We start from the raw sequence: 23,514 nt of genomic DNA, 5'->3' as shown, positions 1-23,514 counted from the left end.
TATTTACACACGTCAGCCCCTACGGTCCTGTAGGAAGTGGGAAGGCCGGGCACATGAAAGAAGCGAAATGAGCTGAAGCATCCCAAGGGCCGCTTAGCAGCAGAGACGCGACCTGCACAGTGGTTCAATCCTTCTCCCTTTCCAGTACAGCGCGCCAGGTTTGTGTGTGCAGTGCTAACTGAGACCTGCACCAATCAACCAACAGACACAGCGCCCAATAATAAATTAACTCACACAGCACTAATTGACAAGGAGGAGGTTGCAGGATACAGATCCCGGGCTGGAGAAATATGCAGGTCACAGTAGACGGTATAGCCTCAAACCGTGACACATACAGGGGTGTGATACCCAAAGGGCCATAGGAAAGAGTGGTGCTAAACAGAAGAAGCTCCCGTTTGAAAAGTTAGCTGGAGGTGCAGAAACAACAGGTACTACTATGGCAGAAGAAGGAGATGCCACCGCACCACCCCATGCGACCCCACAGGGACATGAAGCGCTGCTGACTGAACTGCGGGCCGGCTTCCAAGCACTGGATACTCACTTCGATGCATTGGATGGCAGATTGGATAAAATGGGAGCCAGGCTAGATCAGCATGAAGGACGATTAGACATCACGGAGGGCAGAATATCGGACCTGGAAGATGGTTCAGCTAAGGCCAGTAAGAGGATAGAGAAGATGGAACGGGTACTTAAAACCATAGCCATAAAGAACGAAGACTTGGAAGCCAGAGGAAGACATAACAATTTCCAAGTCTTTGGGGTTCCAGAATCTACAAACATGGGCCATCTTGATGAGTTTGTGGAGAAGCTCTTGATAGATCTGTTTGTGTGCGAATCCTTCACCTCCAGGTTTGTGATAGAAAGGTCTCATCGTACCATCGGACCGCGACCAAATCCTGACTGCCCCCCTCGACTGATCCTGGCCCAGCTTTTGAATTTCAAGGACAGAGACACAGCGCTGCAGCTAGCCTGAGAAAAGGGGGCACTAAGCTGGCAGGGGTCCTCAATCTCCCTATACCCGGACTTCACAGTCATGGTGCAAGACGCAAGGAGGAAATTTGTAGCGGTGAAGGCAGCACTACGAAAGGAAGGGCTGAAATACGGATGCTGAATCCCGCTAGATTAAAGGTGGATGTCGACGGCAGGTCTAGGATTTTTGATAACCCTGCGGCTGTCCAGGACTTTCTCAAGGCACGAGCCAATGCTTGACCCGGCCGGAAATCCCCAGCCCTGGGCAGTTCCCCCCGGATGCCGGACTCTGGCACTAGCATGGAACTGTTTTCCACCAGCTGAGGACTGACTTGTTCTGCATTTGAACAGTAAGGGTATGTGATTACTTTGACTGTGGCTGAATGTGAACGGCCGCCGTGGACAAAGCCATAAAGGCACGTTATTTTATACTTGCAAACCGGGGACATGGCATAGCGTTGCCACCCCCCTCATGCTTAGGCACCTATATTTGATAAATAGTGTTAGTTTAGTTAATGACAGATGTTCATGAGCTTACTAGAGGGTTGGGGTTTCCCAAGTAGTAGAGGCAAGGGGATGGGTGGAGGGAGGGGGGAATTTCGGGAGCAGATTTGTTTATCTCATTTTTATTTTCACATGCACAAGCACATATGGTACAATGTTAATGTCGGTTCACACTGTAGACTGAATCCGCAGTTTTTCTATGACACCTGACACTAGAAGCAATGGAAAAATTCAACTTCTGTCCTGGAATGTGCGAGGGCTTAGTGACACTCGCAAACGCAAAAAAGTATTACACTATTTACAACGTCACCATGTAGATATAGTGTTTTTACATGAGACACACCTGGCCCCGCATGCCTCCCCGAGTTTTGCCACCAGTTGGGGCTCTGCTCCCTACTTTGCAGGTTATAGTTTCTATGCGAGGGGAGTCTCTATCCTCATGCATAAACGCATACCCTTCAAAACAGTGGAAGTATATACGGATCAAGCAGGCAGATATGTGTTGGTAAAGGGGAACACAATACTACTGGTTAATGTTTATGCACCTAATATGGGTGACTCTGCATTTTTCTGTATTGCTACATTTCCACTTAGATAGGATGGGGACGGAACATATCTGTATAGGGGAGACTTAAATGTTCTGCTCGACCCAAGATTGGACAGCACAGCCACAACGGCTGATACAAAACCAAGGGCCAGACAGACACTAACCAGCTTGATAGAATCATATCATTTATCGACACTTGGCACCACTTCCACCAAGATACACCTGCATATACACACTATTTGGCCCCTCATAATACTTGGACCAGGTTAGACTATTGGTTACTATCCCCTAGTGTAACCACATGGCTGGGGGAAATCACGCATTTACCACACATATTATAAGATCAGGCCACGGTAGTGCTCGGGCTCCAGGTCCCAGGAACGGCTAGGATGGCATGTCAGTGGAGGCTCCCCGATATGCCCCTTCGAGACCCGGTCTTTGAAGCTGAATTGAGTTTAGCGAAAGAGGAATATTTTGAAATCAACACATGCACAGTGAAGACCAAAGCTATGCTGTGGGAGGCGTTCAAATCATACATATGGGGGTTTGCATCTCAAAAGGGGCAGGAATCCTCAGAGACTTACGGCGCACATTGACCTGGCTTGAAGCTCAGTTGGGGGCAGTTGATGCAGATCAACTGGCAGCACAGACCACTACGGGTCTGCGACAGAGGTCAACACTATTGGCGGAATATCATGAGGCAGCGGGAAGGGAAGCCCACTTCTTGGGGAAATATACGACAGCTAGGAGGTATGGGGAGGGTGAGCATCTGGGGCATACACTGGCAATGCTTATACAACCCAACAGGGGACAGACGTACATCACAAGTCTCTTAGGAGACGACGGGGTACCTATCTCAGACTGGAAGGGTATTAAAGAGAGGGTATTGTCATATTATAAGGACCTTTATACCACCAAAGTCTCCCCAGATACGACAGCCAGTAATGCCTACTTGGACGAAGTGGCCATGGTTTGGCTAGAGGACGCACACAGGGAATTTCGGGCTGAACCCTTCACAGTAGACGAAGTAGTCCAGGCAATAGACAACATGGACGGCTCAAAGGCACCAGACCTACATGGGTTCTTGGGATGTTTTTATAAGGCATTTAAGAAAGACTTAGCCCCGCACCTCATCGATGTCTACCAGGAAGCGATTAAGGCGGGCCTACTTCCGTCAACAATGTGGGAAGCAGTGATCACTCACCTCCCTAAGGTAGGGTAGGACCCACTACACTGCGGCTCATACAGGCCCCTTCCCTTATTGAATTTTGACTATAACATTTTAGCCAAAATGATGGCTACTAGACTGTCTCTAATAGTTGATCAAATTATATCCCCGGCCAAGGCAGGCTTCATCCCACGTAGATCCACTGTATTGAATTTACGGACCCTATTCGCAACATTGCATAGGATGAACCCTTCGCTTCCAGCTGCGGCAGTCCTATTGGACGCCGAGAAGGCCTTTGATTCTCTAAAGTGGCCCTTTCTGCATGCAAAATTTATCCGGTTAGGGATGCCCTCGCTTCATATCGGTGATATCCCTGCTTTATACACGCTCATCAGCGTGTGTGAGAGTGAATGGATCGCTAACAGACTCCTTCACACCATTGAGAGAGACCCGTCAAGGGTGCCTTCTGTCCCTGCTTCTATTCATAATAGCAATGGACCCACTAGTGCGCCACTTACAAGATCATCATTCCCATAGGGGTCTACAATTTAATACTGATTCGTTATTGATCACGTTGTACGCCAACGACATCATACTATACTTGAGGCACCCGGATGATAATTTAGGCCCAATTCTTCGCGAGATCACCCACTATATCGCCCTGTCTGGCCTGCACATTAATTGGAACAAGTCAGAAGTTTTCCCTCTGACAGATGCCCACAACAACCGGTTCACTGAGTTCCCCTTAAAGTGGTGTGACGACTCGGTCAAATATTTGGGTATACACATCCACATAGACCAGGCGCAAATTATTCAGCTTAACTACGGCCCCGCAATGGAGAAATTGAGATACAAGGTAGAGCGTGGTTGAAATTACCTCTGACTATGGCCAGGAGACTCGCCCTAATTAAAATGGTTGTTCTCCCGCAGTTTTTACATTTTTTCCAGAATATACCGATATCCTTGAATAAGAGTTTTTCACCACTCTGCGTTCACAACTAATACGGTTGGTATGGGGGGGAACAGACTAGGATTAGTTGGGATGTCCTGACACAACCTTATGAGAGAGGGTGGTTTGAGATCCCCAACTTCCCTGTCTACTACCCGGTCACTCAATGCAGCTTTTCAAGACATTGGTTCCATTCCGACTATAGGGTGCCTTACCTTCGCCCAGAGGTGGACCTTTCTCATCCTACCCCGCCTGTCGGCCCTGCTACCAGTGGGCCTAGCCAGAGATAGGCAAGATCTCCAGACGTTATCTATGACTAGTTGGGCCTCGAAATAGCTGACTCGGACAACCGGGTGCAGCTTCTTTGTTCCTCATCACTCCCGCTACCAGGGAACCTCTGGGTGTCTATTACTCGGTAAAGGGTGGTACAGCCCACCTTATCGAAGTACAATTTGACTTCATTTGGAGACGTGTTTCCTGATGGCCATATTTATTCCAGGACTGAAGACACTCGCTTTGGAGAAGCCAATTTCATGGACCAGTTCATGCTTTGTAGGCTGAACCTAAGGATTTCCCCCCACTGACTTTACTCATTACAGACACCGAAAGGTAGCATTTAATGTCCAGAATGTACAAGTCCGCTGTTGAGCTACTCCCGTCAAGGGATGACAAGACGCCACAGGCATGGGAACAAGACTTAGGACAGTCCATAAGAGATGAACTTTGGCATTACTGTTGCGAAAAAACACGCAAGGTCTCCTTCAATCATAAACATAAAATATTACATTTTAAATACCTAGAGGCGGGCATATCCATAACTGCCCTCGTTGCAACACCCCGATGGCAGATTTCACACACATGACGTGGACCTGGGGAGGGATAGCCCGAATTTGGATGGGAGTGTTTGAGGAATTATCACGAATGGTAGAAATACCCATCCCACCTACTCCCTTAATGGCATTACTGGGATATGTTAACTCCCTCCCCAGGTCCTCCCAACGCTTCTGCGCGTTAGCGTTGCTGTTAGCAAAGAGAGAAGTACCGCTAAAAATGGGGGAGCAAGTATTCGCCAACGTTGAAGGATTGGCTATTCAGAATGTCACATTGTAACACCAATAGGGACCTGTATGCTCAGTTGCAACCCCCGAGGTCAAGCCCACTAGACATATGGCAACCATATAAATCCTACTTATTAGCACAAACATCTGTGGGCTCACAGACGGATCAAGAGCCTTTAGTGGAAAACCCCACGGTGTAAGGAGAAGGGAATTGTTGAGGAGCAGGGATGATTGGGTATGGCGCTTAATGTGGTATTTTTCTCAGTCCAGGACGGTATAAACCCCATTTTGTATTAATCGCAATGTATGTATATGAACCGACTAAGTGCTGTTTGTCTTAGTGGAAAATATGAATAAAGCTTTAAAAACAAAGTGCACTTCACTTTTGCCGGCGGTCTTGCGCTGGCAAAAGTGACATGCCCACTTCGAAGCTCTCCACCCAGCTGTCATAGACAGCCGGGTGGAGAACAAGCACAGGCCTCTAGGGTCTGAAGGAGCGTTAGGCCAACTCGCTCCACCCAATCCTGGTGCTGCTCTCTGCAGCATGAGAGCAGCGTCTGGATTGGTTTAGAGGGGTTCTTCATTCTACAGTCTTCAGAAAGACAGGGAGGAGGACCAGGAGCCCTTAGGTAAGTGCAATTTAATTTAATTTAATTATTATAAAATGTGTAATTGTCACAAGGTCAGCGGGGAAGGCGTCGGACAAGGGGGTGACTGGTGGGAAGCCCGTGAAATCATGGACCCTATGCTTTCTTCTCACCAGGGGGACTCGTGGCAGGCTTCTCAAACAGACATATCAGACTCTGATGCTGGTCCCTTTAACTGGGACATGCTGCAGGAAGGCCCCGCCCCCTTTGATGACCTCATTGGCTGGCACCCAATAAGGAATCCCAGATATCGGAACCCGGTGTGCATGGACACTGGAGAGAGGCTTAAGCAGACGGAGAACGAAGAACCGAAGAGTCGAGACCCGGAGGAGCTTCCAAGACACCCGGAGAAGACATCCATCCCGGACGGAGGGAACGAGAGCAGAGACGGGAAGCCGGAGCCAGGAGGCCTCCGCGACCACGCATCGCCGAGCCACGCCCATGGAGGAGCGTGGCTGACCCAGGTACGGGAAAGATTCTCGGGCTGGGTCGGGAGGCGGGAGAAGTCCGAGGGCTGATAAACGTTGCCGCTCGCCGCCTCCTCCTTGTAAATAGTAATACCCCTCCTTCACTGCCACTCCTCACCGCCACCCGGCTACACTGGTGGAGAATGCGGGCATAGAAAACCCCATCTGTGAAGTAAAGATGGATGCGTTGATCCAACATTTGATTAAGGGACAGGAAAAGCTAAAGTGGGCTGTCGAGCGTCAGATGGCCTCTGCAAAAGCAGACCGGGATCTGTTCAAAGACACCATTGCGGCGCAGATTGAGGGTCTCCAGAAAGCGGTGACAGAGCCCCCTTCCACATCCTTTCGGGAACCCCGAAGCCCCATTCACCCCACCCCCGCTGGGGTCTCGTTACAGAAGTATATACATGGGGAAGATCCAGACGCCTTCCTTACAAACTTTGAGAGGGTAGCCAGGGCATGTAGCTGGCCCCTGGAGAAGTGGCCATTCTTTTTAGCTCCTCTCTTGACAGGAGAGGCTCAAGCTGCCTACCAGGTAGTTAATGTCACCGGGGAAAGCCCTTATGGTGACATAAAAACAATTATCCTGGACCACCTGGGCCTAGACGCCGAGGCCTACCGGGTATGCTTCCGGAAAGAGAAGGGAGAGCCCGGTAAGAACCCAAAAACATTATTTTTTAGGCTCAAAATGGCAGCCGACAAATGGCTAACCCCGGGCACTAGCTCCAAGGAAGAGATCATGGAGAAGATATATCTGGAGCAGTACTTGGAAGCGCTTCCATATAATACACAGGGGTGGCTGCGTCAGCACACCCACCTGACGGCCCAACAAGCCATAGAAATGGCCACCACCTTTTCGCGAGCACAGCCAAAGGTGGGCGGTTGGGAGGGAGAGAAGCCGCGCAACCTACCCTTCCAGATGGAGAAAAGTCCCAAGATCTTGGAATCGACAAAACCCCGGCAAACGAAATTTGAACTACCCATCATAAAAGGACCCCAGTGCTTTGAGTGCGGGGAGTGGGGTCATATTGCCCGGGCATGCCCTAAGAGGAGACCAACGGAGGAACCTATGGAAGTGGGTTACATCCCAAAGTCCATCATGTACACCGCTGAGATGGGGACCGCGTTTTATGTAAGTGTGCAGGTGAACGGTAAGAGTATCTGAGCCCTTCTAGACTCCGGATGCAAGCAGTCGGTCATTCAGGGTATGTGGGTCACTCGTGAGCAACTGGTGCCTGAGACCTCTGTGCACATTCGTTGTGTGCATGGTGATGTAAAGCCCTACCCAATAGCAGTCATACCTCTTATACACTCCGCAGGGATCAGAAGCCAGATAAAAGTTGAGGTCCTAGATAACCTTCCAGAGGATCTCATTATAGGGACAGACAACCCCGATTTCCTTGCCCTCTTTAGACGGGTGCTACAACCCACAGCAGGAGGGAGCCCACCACAGGGTAATGGCGCTAACCCTACCGCCCCTGCCCTGATAACCCCGGAGCCATGGCTCCTTGATCGCAGTTTCAGGTTCGCACAGGCCAACGATGCCTCCCTATATAACGCGTGGGAACAGGCTCATAGCACCTCTGACGGCGTTCCCACCACGTATCCCCGGTTCCTCATCAAAGACGTGCTGCTGTATCGACAGGCTTCCCCTTCGGAACCCCAGCAGTTACTGGTTCCCGTGTCCTTTAGGGACCAAATCATGTTCTTCTCCCACTCTCACCTCACGGCAGGGCACACAGGGTCCGAAAAGACAACACAGAACGTATTGAGGCATTTATATTGGCCGGGGGTTTATAAAGACATCAAAGCACACTGCCAGGTCTGTACTGTTTGTCAAGAACGGAACACCCATAGGCCCCCAGCCGTCCCGCTACAACCCCTACCCGTGATAGGGACCCCATTCGAGCGAGTAGGGATGGATCTAATAGGGCCTTTGCCCCGCACAAAAAAAGGACACCTATATGTGCTAGCAATGGTGGACTATGCCACCCGGTTTCCCGAGGCCTACCCTCTTCGTACCCCTACCACTCGCAACATAGCGGAACGGTTCCTGGAACTCTTTTCGAGAGTAGGGTTCCCTAAAGAAATCCTAACGGACCAGGGTACACCATTCGTATCCCGTCTAATGAAAGAAGTATGCCAGATTCTGGAGTTGCGTCACATCAGGACTTCCGTTTACCACCCTCACACGGATGGGTTAGTGGAACGATATAATGGAACGTTGAAAACGACACTAAAAAAAATGTTAGAAGTGAATGGCAAGGAGTGGGACCAACTCCTACCTTTGGCTTTATACGTTATAAGGAGCCAGGTACAAAGCAGCCTAGGCTGCTCCGCCTTTGAAATGCTGTATGGTCGCCAACCACGGAGCCTCCTGGAGATTACAAAAGAGGCCTGGGAGAAGGAAGAAACCCTGGAGACCAGAGGAATGCTGGAATATACTCAGGGATTAAAGGCAAAAATCGGGAAACTCCGCGACCTGGCGTATTCAAGCCTCGCCAAGAAACAAGAGAAACAGACTCGCTATTACAATCGAGGAAAAAAATGGAGGTCCCTAAACGTGAACAACTGGGCCTTGGTGCTGCTGCCCACGTCTACCCACAAGTTCAAGACCGAGTGGAAAGGCCCTTACAGAGTTGTCACTACCATTGGGAATACTACGTACAAACTGCAGCTAACACCGAATCGTACCCAGGTATTCCACATAAACCTGTTGAAAAAGTGGATAGGCTCGCCACCAAAGACCACCACCCTCACTGTGCCCACCCTGACAAGTGATAACAACACCTTGCAGCACTTAGTCATCAACACCGAACTCACCACGAAAGAAGAGGGGGAGCTGAGGGAAGCCCTTAACTCTTATTCATCGCTGTTCTCCGACCTCCCTGGGAAGACCCACCTCGCTGAACATCGGATAGACACTGTGCCCGGAAAAGTGATCAAACAGCGTCCGTATAGAATACCCGCGGCCAGAAGGAAAGCAGTCCAGCAGGAGGTACAGGACATGTTACATCTAGGAGTGATTAGACCTTCCAGGAGTGAATGGTCTTCTCCCATTGTGATGGTGCCAAAGCCGGACGGGAGCACCCATTTCTGTATGGACTTTCGGGCTCTCAATGAGATATCGTCCTTCGATGCCTACCCCATCCCACGTATAGACGAACTAATCGAAAAACTGGGGGAAGCCAGTTACATCACGACACTGGATTTAACGAAAGGGTACTGGCAAGTGCCCTTGCGGGAGGAGGATCGAAAGAACCCCCGATGGACTCTTCGAGTTCACAGTGCTGCCATTCGGACTGCATGGTGCCCCAGCGGCGTTCCAGCGACTCATGAACACGATACTCAGAGACCACCACGCCTTTTCATCAGCATATCTAGATGATATTGTGGTCTTTAGCCCCGACTAGAAGACGCACATACAGCACCTTCATGCTATCTTTCAGACTCTACAAACAGCCGGCTTACATGTTAACACCAGGAAATCACGGGTAGCCTCCCAAAAAGTAAACTATCTGGGGTATGTACTCGGTCACGGCCTCATAACCCCACAGAAGGAAAAAGTGAGGACCATCACCGACACCCCCTTTCCCTCCACTAAACGAGATATGAGGGCTTTCTTGGGCCTGATAGGCTATTATAGACGATTTATACCCAGGTTCTCCGAGGTAGCTTCTCCCTTAACCAACACTCTCCAGAAAGACGTAAAACCCCAGGTCCTCCTACACCCCACCGAACAGATGTTACATGCCTTCCATACATTAAAGCACATCATCACCTCTAGCCCCGTGTTATCCTCACCTGACTTCTCACGCCCCTTTATCTTACACACCAATGCCTCCAACCAGGGCCTGGGCGCCGTATTGTCACTGAGGTCAACAGATAGTATAGAGCACCCGATAGTCTATGTCAGTAGAAAACTGTTTCCAAGGGAGACGAGGTATCCCACTATTGAGCGTGAGTGTCTTGCAATCAAATGGGCCATAGATAAGCTGCAATATTATCTCGAAGGCCGTCATTTCACCTTGTACACCGACTACGCCCCCCTCCAGTGGATGAGCCGGAACATCGCTAACAATCCACGGGTACTCCGTTGGTTCCTCTCCCTCCAGCCCTTTTCATTTACGGTTAGACATCGCAAGGGGTTGGAAAATGGCAGCGCGGACTATCTGTCCAGGACATTCCCTCTCCCCAATCGGGAGAAACCAATGGTGGAGGAGTGTCACAAGGTCAGCGGGGAAGGCGTCGGACAAGGGGGTGACTGGTGGGAAGCCCGTGAAATCATGGACCCTATGCTTTCTTCTCACCAGGGGGACTCGTGGCAGGCTTTCCAAACAGACATATCAGACTCCGATGCTGGTCCCTTTAACTGGGACATGCTGCAGGAAGGCCCCGCCCCCTTTGATGACGTCATCGGATGGCATCCCAGATATCAGAACCCGGTGTGCATGGACACCGGAGAGAGGCTAGAGCAGACGGAGAACGAAGAACCGAAGAGTTGAGACCCGGAGGAGCTTCCAAGACACCCGGAGAAGACATCCAGCCCGGACGGAGGGAACGAGAGCAGAGACGGGAAGCCGGAGCCAGGAGGCCTCCATGACCACGCATCGCTGAGCCACGCCCACGGAGGAGCGTGGCTGACCCAGGTACGGGAAAGATTCTCGGGCTGGGTCGGGAGGCGGGAGAATTCCGAGGGGTGATAAACGTTGCCGCTCGCCGCCTCCTCCTTGTAAATAGTAATACCTTACCTTCACTGCCACTCCTCACCGCCACCCGTCTAAACTCCTATCTACTCACTTGTGCACCGGCGTGTTTCCCTCACTCCCAACCCTCTTGAGGTTGGTCAAATGGGATGCAATATTGACCTCCATCTTTCTGTTGTTCTTCCTTTTCTTTGCGGACCCCGGAGTATTCCCCTCTGCCTCTGCCTGACGTTTAAGGGAGGCCTGAGAAGACAACCAAAATGAACAACTCCCCGCCCCAAGACGAAGAGGAAGACTCGTCGTTGTGCACCTGTTGGGAAGAGTGTTTTGGTCCCTATGTTCGTGACTCGTTGAGTTTGTTACTTGAAACTGGCATCCCACAGAAGACGCGACTATCTCAAAATAAAACCTTCCTTGTCCCGACGTAGCCTGTTGCGTATTCCTTCTGACCCGGCTACAGTAATGCATGTGCTATAGTTTGTGTTTTATTTTGGAGGGATGGGTTGTTTTTATTTGGGCTTTTGAGGAAGGGTTTCTTGTAGAATGGGCTTTGTAGAGAGAGAACATTAGTTTTTGTTTTTTTGGTGGTGGTGGGCACTTTGCTCGCCCCGCCACTTTGAAAGGTCACCCGCCGCTCCTGCTATAAACTTACAGTCAAAGAACTGTTCTGTACAATTTATCGAGTTGCTGTAAATAAACTTTACATTTTCATTTGGAAGCAGACAGTGCTGTTGTTTCTAAACAAAAAATTCTGTTAACAGCCACTCTCTTAAGAGCAAGATTTTCCTCGGTTGAACCCGTCTGTCTATCCAAGGGAATTTGTGACTGTCAACATTTAAGTTAAAGACAGGAGTTGCCTTTCCTCGTGTAAATCCTTAATGCTCTGCAGAAGTTGTGTTGAGCACAAATCTGCAGGTGAACTGATCAACATCCCATTTCATATCTAATTTAACAGTTACCATAGCTCAGGAAGCAACAAATCTCCTCTGTGTGAAATATCTAATGGATGAGAAAATGCTGGGTTTTAAGTGAATATTGAAAATTGATATTGTAAGCAATACGTTTAAAAGAAAAACATTGTAAAATCCAACACTCTCAAATATTTTACTGTCACTGTCTAGGAAAGAAGACAACCTGTGAACATTAGAAATGATCATAAAATAGAATGTCTTTTATGTAATACACTAGTGATAGATGCTAAAAGCACCAGTAACTTGGAGCCTTAAAGACAAGGCAAGTTCAAGTTTACACTAAAGCAATCCATGAAAGAGGTCGAATAGCCCTCATATCAAAGTGGACCATGTTTTATTTGCCTTGGTGTGAATATCTAGGCTGCATTTAAGGAACAGAGGGGCATATCAACAAGGGCTTTATCTCTGCTTTTTTGGCTTTAAAAGCGAAAAAAGCAGAGATAAAACTAGCACCCTATCAACAACAGGGTGCTAACACGCAAATTTGCATGTTAGCACCCTTTTACTCTACGCTTCCCCTTGCATCTCTAATGAGATGCAAAGGGGGCGTTCCAGAGTAAAATAATAGGAGAAATGTCGCTAAGCGACATTTCTCCTATTATCAAGAATGTCGCTAACCCTGTTAGAGACAAAAAAAGCAGCGCTAACCGCGGTTAACGCTGCTTTTTTACGTCTGCTAATTTTCAGACTTAGCCATGATATCCTATGGAAGGAGGATATCATGGCTAAGTTTGCCTGTCCCTATCAACAAGGTAACGTGAGATTATCGCTGGGTTTCCAGCGATAATCTCACGTTAGCCTGTTAGCGTGAGGATTTTTATCGCTATTGAGATAAGCGTTGCTAATAGCACGCTATCTCAGCGATAAAAATTCACGCTAGCCGGCGATAATTATCCTCACGCTAAGAGCGCTGAGCGATAATTATCGCCGGTTGTTGTTGATATGCCCCATAGCCACCTCCATCTTGATTGCATCACATGCCCGCACCACTACCGCACACGAGCATACAGCAGGGTTAACATTAGAAATTGTAAAAAGGTATTTTGCAGAGCTGGACTTTACTATGATTTAGCAATTATCAGGGAGGACGAGCACGGCGTTTCTTGTCGCAAACTCATACCTGCATTTCAAGAATGCTTCTTTCTAATGACTCCTACCAACTGTAGCAGGATGAGCTATCATGTCATCAATGATTACTAATAAACACCAGCGGTCCGTGGAGGGAATTCCTTTGCGCGCGCTGCATCGCAAAATGCGATGCAGCGCGCGCAACGAAATTCATTTTATTTATTTAAATGTGTACTTACCTCCGTTCATCTATATTCCGCTGTTTACATTTCCCCACCCTGCCCCTCCCCCGCCCCGCCTCACCGCCCCACGGAACTCCCTCCACGGACCGATACTGCTAATAAATGCTTATTTTTTATCCGTATGCACTACATGAACATTTTCGTTGCTTGAGGAGGGTATATCTACCCATGCTCAGTGATGAACTGCTAGACATGCGGGAGCCGAGGTTGGCCTAAGATGTCCTTTCATCTGGAATAAAACGCTTCACTCTCAAAGAATCTCCTACCTAAAATTATTTATTGAATCATGCTCTCACAACGTCACAAACGGGAAGACACGACACACATCCGTCAACTTTAACCTTGTTGCTGAGTGTTGAAAGCATTGTACGTAATACTTTTAGGTTTTTAGAGTTAGCTTTGAAAGTTTTTTCAGTGAAGTTTAATGGCGCAAGAGCAGTGCTTTAAATGGAAAAAAATAAGTGCAGGTACTCACCAAATTGAGATGTGGGCTAGGGGGCGAGGTTAGGGGCGGGCAGGGCAAAGGGGGCAGGGCTATGGGGGCAGGGCTATGGATAGTGCTAAGGGACCGGGCCAGAGGCACACGTTTAATTTGATTGAGATTTAATTGGTGTGCAGATATGCACACTGCAGACAACACTCACTGATACAAGAACACACACAGGGACATAGAAGCACTTGTGCATGCAGATAGGGTATTTAGTTCATGTGCACCCACAATAAACTGTGCTAAAAGCAACAATTACCTGGAACGAACAGATGAGCGTGGAGGGCTGGCCATTAATTAAAATCATTGAGAAAACCTCATGACCGAATGCAACTCTTCATTTAAGATTTCGTTTCATTGGTGCTTTATGTGAGAAATTGTTTCAAAGGTACTCAGAAAAAAGTTCACTAACATTTATTTTCTAATGTCATAAATATTTTGCTTTCAATTGAATGTAAAACCCTTCTTAAATTGTTTCCAGTGTAATGGCGTCGTGGGCCTCACAAGCACTGGAAAAGTGGTATAGAAATCAAACATACATAATACAATATCACTAACTTTCCTGTTTAATGACATTTTAAAGGAAAGGCATGTATATTATTTCTCCTTTTTATAAGTTAAGCTCTGACAAGGTACGGCTGCAGTGTGTTTATCAGTAGGGAGATGCAAATTGGGCCTTTCGTCTGTCCCCCATCAAGTCTTTTACACCTTGCAAATGGGTTCAAGAGAGCTCGACTGCAGGGGGCACAAGAAGAAATGTAAAAATAAAAACAGAGCTTTTAAAAATAAAAACAGAGCTTCCTCCACTTTTCGAAGGTGTTTGGATGGCCAACAAAGCACGGTAGCCCAGCATGCAGTTCTGCTGAATGAATCCCATGCGTCCAGGAGGCTGCAGCAGCCTGGGCTTGAGAGCACGACGGGGAGAGGGCGTTTCTCAATTAGCAGATGGTTCAGGGCGATCAGCACTCGAGTGCTTCACAAAAAGGGACCAACTCGTCCGCTGTGTGTCACGCTTCTATTTTTAAATGTTAAATTGCACTGAGTTAGCTTGCTGCCCCATGAGTACCGGTACTCTCTTTGGACAAGAAGTAGTTCCGGCATTCAAGCGCAGAAAATTTAGAAGGGATTATACTATGTTTATGTGTGTGTGTGTGTGTGTGCTTGTATGCCTAATTGTTATCTCATATCTCTCTATATTTTGTTATAAATGTGAGAACATTTTTAGGAAGGGATTTCCTTGTTCAACCCTTTTATTAAAGTCAGTGGCGGCTCCTCCGTTAAGGCGGAGGAGCGTCACCCCACTGCTCTCTAAGCAGTGGAAAAATAAAATGATAACACATTTTTATTATCATTTTACTTTTCAGTAATGAGCCAGTTATGGGCAGGATGGGGCGTGGCTGTCGTCACGGAGCAGGGAGGAGGAGTGGTAGGCACCATAAGTGTGCTTGATGGTTTGGCTGGCCGTCTTAGGATGGCCAAACTGACATGCGCACTTAGCTTTTCTCCACCAGGCTGTGTTGCACAGCAGGGTGGAGAACAGTCCCACGCACTTACTGAGCAGCAAACCAGACTGCTCAGATCAATCATGATGCTGGTGACACTATTACTAAAAAGAACAGATAATGGACGAATGTTGAACAAATCAAACATTCACCCCAGTCACAGATCTGGGTTAAATCCATCGTGCTATTACCAGCATGACGATGGATTTAGGCCCAGATCTCTGTACTGGGGTGAATGTATGACATTGTTCTGCATTCTGTCCATCAACTGTTGTTTTTGCATTTGTCACCCCGAGTGGGACGGGTATGCACAGACGTGGGTCCCGTGCTCTCCATGCCACTGGAATCAAGCTATCCTGGCGGAAGAGGGGTGAAACCCCAAAACCGGTCCTAGGATGCTTGTTTCCAGTCCAGGGAGGACCTGGCTTGGCAGTTCGGGCTGGACTGTTCCCATGAGGCACAGGGTCAAGACTGATTTGCATATGGCTGTATTCAATCTGGAATGGCATGGTGAGCAAAAAACGATGGATTTAGGCCCAGATCTGTGCACTGGGGTGAATGTATGACATTGTTCTGCATTCTAGACATCAACTGTTGTTTTTGCATTACCTGCATGACAGCAGAGTCGTGTTTGGCTTAGGGGATTCTGGGAGCGTGTGTGCTGTTGGGAGTCGACAGGAAAAGAAGAGGACGGAGGAAAGGCAAAGGTCGGCAGGTAAGCAATATTTTCTTTTTTGTTCCCCACACCCCAGCCTCACAACTTCTGTTCCGTAGCAGCCGCCACTGGTTAAAGTAGTTCAATTAAAACAGGACTGCAAGCCCCACTCATTATTCAGTTGTACATCATCAGGGATGTTAAGGGGTACCACAGTTTAACTTTCAGGGCGTTAAGTGCGACTTGCACTTTTCATTAGGAACTTCAATGATTTAAACTTCTCCCGGGAGTAAGTTTTGTTACCAGTACAGGAACACTCCACATAAAAGCCAGAGTATGTCCTTGGAATGGGGCAAAAAGGAGATATTGTGTTAATTTACAACTTTCATTAAGGTTAAAATAATACTCATTAATTAGTACAATTTTTCCAAAGATACTTTGCACTTTATTGAATTAAAATAGATAAAATAGATATCTGTATAAAAATGAACATAATAGTCATAATACATCATATACAAAAAAAATACAGCTTAAATGTGTGCTTTGGCTCAAAAGAGACCCTGTTTTGACCAGTCACATTGTGGTGATGTCCTGACCTCTTGTGACCTACCCCACTCTCTCTGTCCAGTCTTTATCCCTGTCTCGTGCCAAGATCTGCTTGGTCGACAGCCTCTGCTTCCCTTTCTGTCCCAAGCTGCTGTGAGCAGCCACACCCACCTTTCCTGTCCTCACATGCTGTCTGTGGTCTCCTGTCCTCCTTCCTTGATCGGCCCTGTCAGCAGATTCCGTCTTCCCCTTTTTTTCTGATCCACTGTGGCCCACGTCCGTGTCCCCTTCCTTGACTTGGCTTTGACATTGGTCCCCTTTGCCCCTCCGTTCCTGATCTTCTGTGAACAGCCTCAATTAACCCTCCTGCCCTGATCTGCTGTAAGAAGACCTCTTCCCTCCTTGACTGTCTACTCTGTGACTAGCCTCTCTCTTTTCCTTTTTGGATGTCATTACTCCAGGGCACACAGATTTCAGCGTACAGTTCTTTACTTTTACTTCCTGGCGCTCATGCACGACTTTCCTAAGTCTTCCGCTCAATGGCTCCACCCGATTTGGAGACCTCGGTTTCCTTCCGGTTCAGAGTCGTAGTGCAAGGGCTCCCTATGGGAGGACCTTGTGTTTCCAACCATATTGAAGCATTACCCCTCATGTTCCAATCTACTTTATGGAGTCTTCCCAACACTAGCTTTCCTAATCTGCTCAGTTAGAGGTTTCTCACATTAACCACTATCCTGCACCCCTTTGTGATTGGTCTCCCATTCTCCGACCTCGATCAACTCTATAAGATGTTTCCTTGTTCCCACTTCTGTCTTGATCTCTTTCTCGCCCTTTCACTTTTTTCCTCTCTGCCTCCTTGATCTTCTCTGTGATCAGTGTCCATCCTTTTCCACTGCAATGAATAAAGTCTTTCTTCCTTTGGTCCTAATGATGGTCCCTGATGGTCCCAATTCTGACCATCTTCAACCCCAGCTCAAAGTGAACAATCACCCCGTAACTAACTTAGCCAAAATCAGGGATACATGCTTTGATCAGGTGCGACTAGGTTTGAGTAGGACAAGGCAGGTGGAGCAGACTGGCTTGTCGTTTTTTGTAATGCACAATAATTTGCTTGTATCTGTATGCGGCAATTGCAGTAGTACAAAAAAAATTCAATTATCCAAATCAATGTTGGCCACAATTTGAAGGAAGCAAAGCTAAGGCACCCCATCACATTGCATCCCAAACTACCCAAAAGTGCACTGACCCACTGAGCCATCTCGCCAGCTGCTGTGTCAAAGGACGCAGTATCACTGGCATTCCTTTAGAGTTTTGATATCAGTTAACATTGCAGAAAGCCCAATATGGAAGTTTGCCTGTCAGAGTGGGTGAAGCCAAATTAGATGCATATGTGAGAATATTGTTTCTTTGGTGGGTTTTTGGGGGGGAGTTGCCTCCTCTTTTTCCTCATGCTGAACTATACTCCTATGGAGTTACATCAAATCTAATGTTTTTACTTTTGTTATGAGGATGTACCACAGTTTCAAGCCAGAAGAAAGAGCTGGTTAAGTCTAACGTAGCCTGGTGAGTTCACACTTTGTTCTACGCATCTTACAGAGCTCAGATGTAGATCCCGACAGGGCCAACACAGATGTTCATCCTTCTATGGTCAGTGAAATAAATATCAATGATTTGGTTAATAGCAACAATTGACAGTGCTACCAAACCTCAAATCAAGGCAGCAAGAGATGCATGAAATAAACAAGTTATTCTTCATGCTGCCACAGGTCTCCATGGTGCTAGGTCCCCCTCACACTAATTCAACAAACAATCTTTGCAGGAGGGACTCAGCATTTACACAGATCAGTCTGGGTGGCTGGGCAGCTCTCTATGGAAGCAGAAAGCATAGACAGTTTCACGCAACGGGAAAGAATCCACACAGACGCTTGGAGTCAAACGTTTTGAAACAGGATGGCGAAGACAGGTACAAGATGGCGGCTTTCAAGGATTTTGTTGCACTCGATGCCGCTCTTTGGATTAAAGTTCTGACTCTCCAGTCCACAAATGTCCTTGGCTCATAGATGGCATGAAGGCTTGTTGGCATAGCCAGGATGCAGGATCCTTCTGTATTATGCCATTTGAAAGACTATCCCTCGGGAGCACGCATTGTTCACCCAAGTGGTTGCTTTTGGTGACCCTAGCTTTATGTAGTATGTTTAATCAGATTCCAGAAAATCCTCTGTTAATTTCCTATTTCTGTCTTGGTGCAAAGACACATAGAACTTGTGATGTACTTAGAGGAACTGAGGTTATGGTAGAGTGCCTTCCAGTTGAGGGTTCTAAGGACCTACCAAATTACCACAACCCTCTGGGGTCATGGACATCAAAGTAGTGTGGAGCCTTCTGAAACATGCAGGTAAGGGCCATTCGCTGGTACCGCAGCTCCCTGCTACAGCCACCGCCTGCAATCCCAGCAGCTATGGGATCAGGCTCCAACAGGTGACCTTTGGTGGATGCGAAGGTGACAAAGAAATTCCACAGGGTATTGGGGTTAGTGAATGTCATCCACTCATCAGAGGACGTTTGTGCAGCCTGGAGACTGGTGTAACTTCTGACGTCACATCCCTGCAGAGTAAAGAAGATAAGTGTTATTGAAAAAACAGGGCAGAGTGTCATGAGACAGAGCAATGCTGTGCTGCAAGAGGGTGTGCACTGTTCTATGTCACTTTAAGCAAGAAAACAGAAGCTTTGGGGCAACATCTCGTCATTCCTTACCATGATGCACTTGCCCTTTTCCTAACAGCGCACACCAAGGATGCGAGAAGGTGTGATCTAGTGGTTAGAGATGGTTTATTGACCTGAGATTTCTAGAGGGCCTGTCACCACTGAAAGGCAGGCAGAGGTGGGCAAGGCACTCAAATACATGTGAGACAATCTGTCCCAGTCCATCAGCTCCTTCTGCTTACACCCAACAGCAGGACAGGCCTGGGAATGACCATCCTTCTGCCACCAGGGTGCAGCCTGGGACCCTACTAAAGATAGGGCACACTTTTCCTGTTTGCGCCAGGGCGCACTTTTAAGCAGGTGCAAACAAGAAAAAATGTGCTCTGTCATGTAAAAGACGCTGCCCTCAGGGCAGCCTCGAAGTCGCCCTGCCATTCAAGAGAAATTCAAAGCAGCTTGGTTTTTTTTGCAGTTTTATATAGCGCAAACTCGACCTGAAGGGTATTGGAGCGCTTTACACGAGCACCAGTTACATTACACAAGGACACATTCATTTTTGGTAAGCACGGGGAGATTAAGTGATTTGTCCAGAATCACAGAATGTTGAGGTGATGCCGAGACTCAAACCTGGCTCCAAAGTCGGAAGCGCTGGCCGTTATGCCACATCCTCTCCCCTTTAAAAGCTGCTCTGTGTTCCTCAGTGTAGGCGGCATCCCGTCTGCACTTTAAAGGGGGGTTTGAGATCCCCTTGCCGGTGGGTGCAGTGAGTGACTGCACCCGCCTGCAAGGGCATGTCTGGGGGATCTATAGGTCCCCTTTCCCCCTTCAAGAGGGCTGCTATCAGGGGCGCACTGATAGTGTGCCACCTTTTAGGTGGCGCACTGTTAATGTAGCTCTGACGGCTTCTTTGCCTCTGCACCCGCATCCATAATACGGCATGGGCGCAGAGGCAAAGGGATTCCTTCATTTGCATGGGGCCACGCATCCATGCAAATGAGGGAATGCCTTCTTGAGAAAATGCGGGCGCTCATGTGCGCCAGAGCTTTCAGTATTACACTATGGGCCGCATAAGCGTCTGCAGCCCCTTCTGTTATACCAATGTGCCCCGGGGGCACACAAATCCTATGTGCCCCTGAGGCACGTTCTGTAATACGGTCCAGAGTGCTCAGCCATGGAGTTTAGGGAAAATTTAGCATCTGGGGTTCATGAGGTGAGAGGGAAATAGATTTCTGTTGCAGAAAATATGGTGCCCTGAGAGGGGAACTAATACCTAAGTCACACTATATTACTCTATACCAAGGATCCAAGCTGGAGGATGGCCCAAAGATCCCTTACAGGGGCTGCATTACAGAACTGTCCCAGGGGTCCAACGGGTGTTTGCGCCCGATTTGTGTGCCCGAGGAAACTTTGGTATTACAGCAGGGCCCACAGATGCTTGTGCATTCCCTTCTGTAATACCGATAGTGCACATAAAGCGCCAGCTCTATCATCAGAGGGCGTTCCCTCATTTGCATGGGTGCGCGGCCCCATGCAAATGAGGGAATCGCTTTGCCAGAGGCAAAGAAGCTGTTAGGGGGTGCACTGACAGTGCAGCACCTAAACGGTGGCACACTGTCAGTGTGCCCCCTGATGGCAGTCCTATGGAGGGGACGAAGGGGGTCCCATGGACCCCCCAGACATCCCCTTGCAGGCGGGAGCAGTCACTCACTGCACCCACCTGCAAGGGGATCTCTAATCCCCCTTAAAAGTGCAGGTGGCTTGCCCCTGCACTGTGAAACACAAAGCGGCTTCAAAGCAGCCCCTCCGTTTTTCACATGAATGTGCTTCACTGGGGGCAGCGCAAGTTCGTGGCTTCCCTGGGGGCAGCGCATTCATCCTGATTTTCTTTTTTTCTCCGGGCCCACCTTTTAAAAACACGCCGTATGTATGATACAGCCCCTGGTGTAGTTTATCAAATGCAGGCTACAAAGGCTTACAATATAGGGAACGTGCCCATAAACCTCTGGCACAAAGCACCTCAGCCAAGAAGAATTTGGATATTAGAATGAATTCAAAGTGAACACACACTGGGAATGACACTATTAAATAACCGAGGGGCCCTTTGCATTTTCAGTGCAACAGATCCACATAGACATTAGAATGGTCTATTGGCAGGTCTTATGCTGCTGTCGTGAATGTGATGTAGACTCAGGTCAAATATACGACTGTGTGTGAATTTCAGGACTTATTTCAAACACACAAAACTAAGGGGAGATGTAACTTTGGGGTTTGAAAAAGCCAAAGGTGCATTGAAGAGTTTGTCTTGTTTCCAGACTTCTCATAGGGAGTCTCCCATTAATATCAAGGGCGCAGCGGGTTATAAAGTGGGTTATATTAAAGATGGCATTATGCATACAGATTTAGTGATCCAGTGATGGACAAGACAAGGAGCAATGCTTGTAGGGGCATATTGCTTTATTAATATTATAAATCACCGGGGCCTTTAATAAAACCTCCAGTTATCAATAATTGTCTGAGGCATTGATTGGATGGACAGCAAACAAACTCTTACTAGCAATCACTCAGAAGCCTAGTGAGATAGGGAGGCCCCTGCCCTGGTCACCCAGCAGCTGCAGCATTGCCCTGAGAAATACTGTGAGAAACTCGGTCACACGAGAAAGATTGTTTAATAGGTGGAGCTGTAGAGTCTGTAATACAGGGAGGAGCTATCACACGACTGTAATATAACATTACAAACGAGTCTGCACCTTTTACACACGAGGAATCCTTACCTTCTAGTACTTTGTCCAGATCTGCAATGAACTCTTCGAGTTCACGCGTGTCTCCAAGTTTTGCTAAAAACAAACCAGAAAGGCAGTAGTGAGACATCTTACAGTGTGACGAGATGGCAACTGCTGAACCAACATTGACTTGGACTAATCAGCCGCTCTAAAGAGAGCAAAGGCAGCTGATGGAAAGAGTTAACAGGCAATTAGAAAGTCACTTATTGCAAATGAAGAAACTAGAATAAAGAATTGCAGTGACCACAAATACAAAATACAGAAGTGCATAATGAAAAAAATGATAATGAAGAAAACATTAAGAACATTAAGACAATGTCTCTTTTCACTATTTTGAAACAGACTTACAGCAAGAGAAAGAGTAAGCATTAGTATTATGCTTAGGAGAAGAGTTAAGATTAGGGATATGGTTGGCCAGAGTTAAAGTAAAAGTAAGAGATAGGGTTAGGGTAAGTGTTAATATTAGGCATCAGATAAGGTTAAGGTATAAGATTCAATTTAGGGTTAGGTATGGGTGAGTTGAAGTGCAAGGGGGCAATGGTAAAGTATGGGTTGGGATCATTCACCATGTACATTAGTGTTAGGTTAAGGATTAAGGCAATGGGAAGGCATAGGTGAGGGTTAGGGTATGAATTGGGGTTAGGTTAGGTTACTTTTAAGTGGAAAAGGTTGGAGTTAGTTTAAAGGTTCATTCCATAATTTCAGCTTCATGGCTTTCACAATTGTGGGAACCTTGTTATAATTAACCTATTAGAAAATATGTAAATATTGGTGATGGTTTATTGATTACGGAGTAAATATTTCGTTTTTTTATATTATGCTTATGCGGTGCTTCATTTCACATAGATCTTTACCAAGCTTTGTTTTGGAAGACTTTTTTTATTTATATGTGCTTTTGTTGAAGGTAGTTGAAATCGGAGCATGTACGGTATGTTTCTAAGTTCTTTTGTTGAATTAGTTTACTGTTCTGTGGTATGCAGATTTGGTTCTTGGTGAGTGCAAATATTGTTGATTTAGTGGGTAACTCGATATATAGTTTTGCTAAAATAAAAAAAATATTAGATAGTAGCCAAGAGCTGAATCATGCGAAACAGTAGGTATTATAGACAAGTGGAAACCTATTTAAATGTATAATCTAATGTTTTTTTCAGTCAAATGAATCTCTATTGAATGCAGAGCATATATGCACAAATACCATAGTTCAAATAGATGGCTGCGAGGCATATGTTCATGAGTTTTAGTGTTTACTATTGATTGGGGTAAGCAGCAATATTGATGTAGTAGCGGAATACCGCAGTCAGACTATAATTTGATATAGGTATTGTGGCCTAAACATGGTCTACAAAATATCAGTCCATTGAAGTTAATATTAGAAAATCTACACTCAGTGGGGTGATATTTTTGTAAACGATATTTAGAAAGCGATATTTAAGTCAAATGATATTTTTGTCTCCAGTATTGTGAGATACAATCACCATGTCCGTGGTGGTAGAGGAAGGGCCCACCAAGGAGGTCTGGTGAGCTAAAGTAGCAACCAACACGAAG

General features: G+C 47.2%; 1 protein-coding gene across 1 annotated transcript in view; it reads right to left on the bottom strand.

Moving 5' to 3' along the window:
* Positions 1–16,362: 16,362 nt before the first annotated feature.
* LOC146789132 (regulator of cell cycle RGCC-like) overlaps positions 16,363–23,514 on the bottom strand; it is a 46,416-nt gene continuing 39,264 nt past the window's right edge. The window contains exons 4-5 of the mRNA XM_085630704.1: positions 21,961–22,023; positions 16,363–19,090 (exon numbers count right to left, since the gene is read on the bottom strand). Of these exons, the coding sequence (XP_085486830.1) occupies positions 19,083–19,090; positions 21,961–22,023 (71 nt within the window). The 3' untranslated portion in view covers positions 16,363–19,082. The remainder of the gene's footprint in view (positions 19,091–21,960; positions 22,024–23,514) is intronic.

The sequence above is a fragment of the Triturus cristatus genome, chromosome 10 (genome assembly GCF_964204655.1).
Source record: "Triturus cristatus chromosome 10, aTriCri1.1, whole genome shotgun sequence".
Lineage (NCBI taxonomy): Eukaryota > Metazoa > Chordata > Amphibia > Caudata > Salamandridae > Triturus > Triturus cristatus.
This window is presented reverse-complemented; position numbering and strand designations above follow the sequence as displayed.